Raw genomic sequence first — 7,595 nt, 5'->3', positions numbered from 1 at the left:
TATCTAGTGTTTTATACAGTTCAAGCATAAAGAGTGGCCACGTCAGCGACGTTCTGGTGGGCAGCTTGGTGCCCTGTGGATCCCATACCCCAGCGAGAGTCAGCGCCTTCAGGAGAGGAGGGGAGAAATACTGACCAGTTAGAAGGGCTGTTGACAGCACGAGATGGGATTGAGATTGGGAGCTCAACACAACGCCCAAACACTCTCGTCTCATCAAAAAGTACCTGTGTTTCATGCACCTGGGGGTGACTAGAACTAGGGGGCATAATCTTAGAATAAGGGGCCGCCCATTTAAAACTGAGGAGAAATTTCTTCTCTCCGAGGGTTGTGGATCTGTGGAATTCGCTGCCTCAGAGAGCTGTGGAAGCTGGGTCATTGAATAAATTTAAGGCAGAAGTAGGCAGTTTCTTAACCGATAAGGGGATAAGGGGAGCGGGCAGCTAAGTGGAGCTGAGTCCATGATCAGATCGGCCATGATCGTATTGAATGGCGGAGCAGGCTCGAGGGGCCATATGGCCTATTCTTGTTCCTATTTCTTATATTCTTATATTGCGGTATTTATACATATCTTGCCCAGCAAATGTCCTCAAAACTCTTACGCCTGATAAAAACATGTTCTTAAGCAAAAAGGAAGTGTAGTTATTGTTGTTTTTCTAACTCAACCTCGTGATGTGGGCGTCGCTGGCAAGAGCCATATTTATTGCCCAGCTCTAGTTGACCCAGAGAAGCTCCTTGGGGAGATCCCCTCCGTGCCTTTCAGTTCTGCACAGCTGCGATCCCTGTACGGGCTGCTCTTGCACACTCTCCACGTTCTTGAGCGCCTGCAGTCCGATGGTGAAGGAATTGTTGGGTAGGGTGTTCAGAGAATCATAGGCATCTGCGGCACAAAAGGAGGCTATAATGTTTGCATCTATGAGGATGCTCACAGGGTTGTAGAGCTGTTGATCCGAACTGACCCCCATCCTAACGGAATTCCTCATCGGCGCCAAGCCCTGAAACCTCGCTCGGGAGCCGGCGCCTCACAACTTGAGCCTCCTCAGAGAAATCCCCTCCTTGCCTTTCAGTTCTGCGCGGAGGGGTTACCTGTACGGGCTGCTCCTGCACACTCTCCACTTTGCCATCCTCGTCTGCCGTCCGGACAAGCCATGGCGCACCACCTTGCCGTCCGGGGGAGGCGGGGTCCCCAATGGAGTGCTCTCTAGGCGGGAGTCCTCCCTTTATTTATTGGGGACCTGGCCTGGAGGGTGTTGCACGGAGCAGTCCCGTGCAATTGGTTTTTAAGTCGGTTCACGGACTCCCAGCTCGCCTGCAATTTCTGCGGTCTGGAGGAGTCCGTGTTCCATGTGTATGTTCAGCGCGTGAGGTTGCAGCCCCTGTTCCAATATCTGAAGGGGCTGCTCCTCAAATTCTGGTTGCACTTCAGTCCCACTCTCCTGATCTTTGGGCACCTGGTACGGAGGGGAGCGGGCAGGTCGGAAGGCCTCCTCGTAGGACTGCTCCTGGGCCTGGCCAAGGGGGCCATTAACCGGTCCAGGCAGCGGGCGGTCGAGTGGGTCGTTCAGCCCGACTGCCTGCCTCTCTTCCGCAGTTACATCCGAGCCAGGGTGTCCCTGGAGATGGAGCACGCGGTGTCCACCAGTACGCTCGCGGCCTTCCGAGAGAGGTGGACGCTGGAGGGACTGGAGTGCATCATCACCCCCGGCAACCAAATTTTAATTTGAACCATTAATGTCAAAAGTTTAATTTGTTTAATGTGTCTGTTTTAGTGCCCCTTTAATAAGGGGGGGGGCCACTTGATTTATAGTTTCACCTAAAATAGTTGTAAGCTTTTGAGTTGGAAGTGACTTAGCCTTTCACGTGATGTTCACAAGACTCAATAAAACCCCAGCCAGTTGGAGGATCCACGACGGGGCAGGTGGTTGTGATCCTAGTGGATAAATGTGTAGTGTGATTGTTAAACCTTTTGCTAATAAACCAACTAGAATAAACCAACTAGTTCTTAATGTTGCTATGAATTCTTAAGCAAAGAACCCAGAAAGCAAATACTTTACAGAAGTAATTTGGCCCTTCGTGTCTGTGCCAGAATTTTCACATTCTTGACCCATGACGAAGAAGGGACGGCCGATATATGTCCAAGTCTGGATGGTGTGTGACTTGGAGGTGGTGATGTTCCCATGCGCCTGCTGTCCTTGTCCTTCTAGGTGGTAGAGGTCGCGGGTTTGGGAGGTGCTGCCGAAGAAGCCTTGGCGAGTTGCTGCAGTGCATCTTGTAGACTATAATGTAGAAATAATATCTAGAAACCCAACGTTTACAAAGTTCTATGCACTGCAATACATTTAATAAATTGCATTTATATAACACCTTTAACATAATAACACGTCCCAAGGCATTATCTGAATTCTGAATTTGATTATATTGTGCTTTTGCAACACTCCCCGACCACTGGCCATCGCAACAGGGGCTTGACAGAGCTAGGTCTTGGTCCAGTGGCAAAGATTACCCAAGGCAACTGGAGACCTGCTCTGCAGCACGGACCTAGTGTGCACACATATCGCAGTGTGGGCTGGGCCCGTGCTGCCCCTGGGCCCCTGGCCCCGAACTCACGTCTCCCCTGATCCCCGATCACATCCCTCCACAGTCTCTCGCCGCTCCTGCGACCAAGGTGACAATGCATCCTGCAGCTGCCATTGTTGACAACCGGCGATGCTACAAGGGGTGGAAGCGAATATTACATCCGGGGCAGTAACGGGGCGCTGCGCATCGGATGACATCATAATCTAGGCGGTAAGTCTTAGCACCAGCGCAAAACCACCAGGGAAGTTCGCGCCATCGGTAATTTTGCCGTGCCCGGTCGGTAACCCCTTAGCACACCGTTACCGCTCCCAACAGGCGCTAATGGGAGGTGCAAACCAGGTCAATTCCTCCCCAACATTTCACCCAACAGTGGTCTCCTTTTCCTTTTATAAATATTTAGCCTTTCATAGAATTATATGTAAATGTAGGTAGTTGTTTAGTGCGTGGCGGACAGGCCTTGGGGCAAGAAGCTTGCACTCGCGGAAGACATATCTTCGCAAGGGCCTGCGTCTCCAGCAGAGTTGGGGAGGGTAGAAAACAGGGGAACAAGAAATAAAAATGGGAAGTGCGAACTGCTTGAAATTCCTAAATGTGGCAAAGAGAGAGATGTGCACATGACCACTTTAATAGTTCCTCTTTAACAATTCCAGTAAGGCTAGTTAATCAACAAGACAAATTTAGGATCATATACGAGAAGATTTCACTTGCTCCCAAACGTCAGGTGCCCGTCATAACTGCAGTCCCATTGACAGGAATCCCAGGACAATTAAGAGTTCACCACTTACACTTAGCTCGGACAAACCTACCAAAGAACTTGGATCGGATAGCCCTGACACGTGAAGCAATGATGTACTTCGTGAAAGGCTGGCCACTCAAAAGAGGAACTTTAGCAATCTCAAATACAACCTCATCACTGCCCCGTGTGGTCCTGACCCGCTGGTCTCGGTGGGGTGGTACAACTTTTGTCACCAACCCTAGGGAGGGGGACAATAGGTCAGCCAGGGTTCCTACTGCTGATCACCACCCAGCGAGGTCTACTGCAAAAGGTGGAGGTAAGGACAGGATTGTGGTCAACTGTGATAGTCCTCCATCTCTGCCCTTAAATCTCCTTCCTCGCCCATCAACGTCCATCTGTCCAGCTCTCCATCTCATTCCTTCACACTCCCCCCATCTCTCTTGCCCTCCGCACTCAGCTTTCTCTCTTCCCCTTTCCCATTGCACTCCATGTCCCCTCCCTCTTTCCAACTGCACACCCCTTCCATCTTTCTCCTATTCCCTCCTCCCTTCACCTCCACTTTCCTCTCCCTCTTCCTATTTCCCCTCTCCTCTTCCCACACCGCACCCTCTCTGGTCTCCCTCCAATCCCCTTCCCCCATATCTACCCTTACCTTCCCTCCTACCACCTCCTCCCCCTGCCCCTCCACATCCCAATTCCTCTGCCCCTCCCCTCCCGTCACCCACATCTTCCCCCTTTTCCCCTTGTCCTCCCCTCCCACCACAATCCCCAAACCGCCTTCTCCTCCCTATCACCCACCCCATCTCCACTCCTTCCTCCAACTCTTCATCCTCCCCTCGCTTTCCCACACTCACTTCCCCACCACCCCATCTACCATCCCCTTTTCCTAAGCCCAACCCCCAATCTCCCATCTCCCATCCCTCCACCTACTCCCTGCCCCCTCCTGACCTCGCTCCCTCTTCCTGCGTCTCATCGTCCTTCCACCCAAACCCTCACACCCAGCTCCCGTATCCACACCCACTTCCACCACCCCAAACTCCCACTCCACCCATTCCCTACCCACCACATCTCTATACACCACCTTTTCCTAGCCCCACACCATCCCCTCAACTCCCACCCTTCTCCCACACCATTTCCAATCACCTCAAATCCAGCACCTCCCACCTCCCTTCCCCATTCCCTCAGGACCCCAACACACCCATCCCCTCAACCCCCCTCCTTCTCCCTGATAACCCCCAACACTACATATACCCCCACTCCCCATATTCTCCCAATCTCCATACCCCCTTTCCCATAATCCCCCATAATTTCCCCTCCCTATATTGCCCCCTCTCCTCCCACCATATCCCCCTCCTCGCCCCCATACTCAACCCTCACCATATTCACCCACTTATTTCCCTCTCTTCCCAAATGTACCCCTTCCCACATCCCCCCACCATATTTCCCCTCTCCTATCGCCATATTCCCCCATATCCCTCCCCCAATCACCATATCCCCCCCCGCAATCACCATACCCCCCAATCACCATAACCCCCCCCAATCTCCATACCCCCATCTCCATACTCCCCCAATCTCCATACCCCCATCTCCATACCCTCCCAATCTCCATAACCCCCCCAATCACCATATACCCCCCGCCCCCCGACTCTCTAACGCTCCCCCCCCGGGCGGCTTGCTGCGGGAGGCGGGACTAGCGCCGCCGCCCCGCCTGTGCGCCTCCCCCGGGCGGTACGGGAGCGGGATCGGGAGGAGCGCTGCTGGCTGGCCCCGGCGGACTGACGATGATCAGCCGGGTGAAAGCGGCTGTCTCTCAGCTGGTCGGCGGCGCCGCTTCCAGCGGCGGCCCCGGCCCCAGGAGTGGCCAGGAGCAACGCCCCAAATTCCCCTACTCCCGCCCGCCATTCCTGCATCTGAGCGAAGAGGAGGCGCAGCGAGCGGCGGATCACAGCAACAGACCCATCGTGGTGCCCGGGCAGGGCAGGAGGACGCTGCTCCCCTGGGACACCGGCTATGCAGAGTGAGTACCAACGTTAACTGCAGTTCCTCTCTTAAATTAACTTTCAAAACAAAATTATTGGGGAGAGAGCGAGAAACCAGTGTTAAACTTCCTCCACTGGCTTCAGTGGAGAGACTGGAGAAGCTGGGGTTGTTCTTCTTGGAGCAGAGAAGTTTAAGGGAAGATTTAATAGAAGTGTTCTGATGGAGTAAATAAAGAGAAACAGGTTCCAGAGGCAGGAAGGGTCAGTAACCAGAGGGACACAGATTGACGATTAATTGGCAAAAGGACCAGAGGGGGAGAGGGGGAGAATGTTTTTACGCAGCGAGTTGTTGTGATCGGGAACGCGCTGCCTGAAAGGGCGGTGGGAGCAGATTCAATAGTAACTTTCAAACGGGGAATTGGATAAATACTTGATACAGGAAAATTGCCAGGCTGTGGGGAAAGAGCAGGGGGTGTTGGACCAAACGGATCGCTCTGTCACAGAGCCGGCATGGGTTCGATGGGCCGAATGGCCACGCTCTGTGACGTATCATTCTCTGATAAGAACATCTCGCTACCTGATGTTACAGAAGTTGGTGTTTCGTTTATTTTAAGTCTTTATTTTGTCAGCGTTTTTTGCTGAGGTTTCAGTTCAACAGTGACCACACTCCAAAAAGTACTTCATTGGCTGTAAAGCGCTTTGAGACGTCCGGAGGTCGTGAAAGGCGCTATATAAATGCAAGTCTCTCTTTCTTTGCTTAAGTGAAGTGGAGAAAACTGCAAATGTGCGCGGATTCGCCAGAATAGTACCGGGGATGAAAGGGGTTAAATTATGAGGAGCTGGCTTTGTATTCCCTGGGGCATAGAAGGTTGAGAGGTGATCAGAGAGGTGTTTAAAATGTTAGGGTGGATAGCGAGAAATTATTTCCTCTGGTGGGGGAGTTCAAAACAAGGGGCCGTCAGAGCGAGGGCATTCAGGGGAGAAATCAGGAAACACTTCTTCACATAAAGGGTAGGGGAAACCTCTCTCTCACCCACCCAACCCCTAAAAAACGCTGTGGGTGCTGGGGGCCAGTTGGAGCTTTCAAGGCTGAGATCGACAGATTTTTGTTGGTTTTGGTATCAAGGGATACAGAGCAATCGAGTTGAGCATCAGCCATGATCCAGTTGAATGGATCAGGAACAGGATCAGGCCAATGGAACAGGCTCGAGGGGCTGAATGGCCTCCTCGTGTTACTATGTTCCTAAGTGCCCAGCTCTGAGAGAAAAAGACTTGCATTTCTATAGCGCCTTTCACAACCACCGGACGTCTCAAAGCGCTTTACAGCCAATGAAGTACTTTTTGAAGTGCAGTCACTGTTGTAATGTGGGAAACGCGGCAGCCAATTTGTGCACAGCAAGCTCCCACAAACAGCAGTGTGATAATTACCAGATAATCTGTTTTCGTTATGTTGATTGACGGATAAATATTGGCCCCACGACAACTCAGTTTAACGTCTCATCCAAAAGACGGCACCTCTGACAGTGCAGCACCCCCTCAGCGCTGCACTAGGAGTGTGGCAGCTGGAATTTTGTGTTTAAGTTGCACGAGAGTGGGACTTGAACCCACAACCTTCTAACTCAGAGGCAAGGGTACAACCCACTGAGCCACAGCGTGAGAAAAGGGGGAACGAGCGGTGTGTTCTGATGCCGCCGTTGTTTTTAAATGGGGCAGAAAGTATGAATGTCGGAGACGATATCTGCACGGTTTCTGATCACTGTTGTTGGAAAGGGCAGAGTCTCGACATTTGACATGGACAAGGAATGGTAAAAGAATGATATGTTTGTGTGGCATTTTCTGGCGTCTCAAAAGCGTTTTGGGTGGAGCGACTCACTCTGAAATTCCTCGGTGGTTGTGCACAGCAAGCTCCCACAAGCAGCAATGAGATGAATCAACATTTTGTAAAACAAATTTTGTTGGCGGCAATCGATAAATATTGGCCCAAAGCATTGGTTAGGCCACAGCTGGAGTACTGCGTGCAGTTCTGGTCACCACATTACAGGAAAGATGTGATTGCACTGGAAAGGGTGCAGAGGAGATATACAAGAATGTTGCCTGGACTGGAGAATTTTGGCTTTGAGGAAAGATTGAAGATGCTGGGTCCATTATCTTTGGAACAGAGGAGGCTGAGGGGAGACCTTATTGAGGTGTATAAAATTATGAGGGACCTGGATAGAGTGGATAGGAAGGATCTGTTTCCCTTGGGGTCAACAACCAGAGGCCATAGATTTAAAGTAATTGGGAGGAGGTTTAGAGGAGATATGAGG

At 51.7% G+C, this 7,595-nt stretch overlaps 1 protein-coding gene across 2 annotated transcripts in view; it reads left to right on the top strand.

The window, feature by feature from the left end:
* The first annotated feature begins 5,091 nt into the window (after window positions 1–5,091).
* The window catches only part of LOC139228313 (protein phosphatase 1H-like), a 64,047-nt gene continuing 61,543 nt past the window's right edge, over window positions 5,092–7,595 (top strand). For both annotated transcript variants that reach the window (XM_070859496.1, XM_070859495.1), the window contains exon 1: window positions 5,092–5,327. In XM_070859496.1, the coding sequence (XP_070715597.1) occupies window positions 5,092–5,327 (236 nt within the window). The remainder of the gene's footprint in view (window positions 5,328–7,595) is intronic.

This window comes from Pristiophorus japonicus, chromosome 17 (assembly GCF_044704955.1).
Source record: "Pristiophorus japonicus isolate sPriJap1 chromosome 17, sPriJap1.hap1, whole genome shotgun sequence".
Lineage (NCBI taxonomy): Eukaryota > Metazoa > Chordata > Chondrichthyes > Pristiophoridae > Pristiophorus > Pristiophorus japonicus.
The sequence above is the reverse complement of the archived record's forward strand: the minus strand, read 5'-3'. Positions and strand labels throughout refer to the sequence as shown.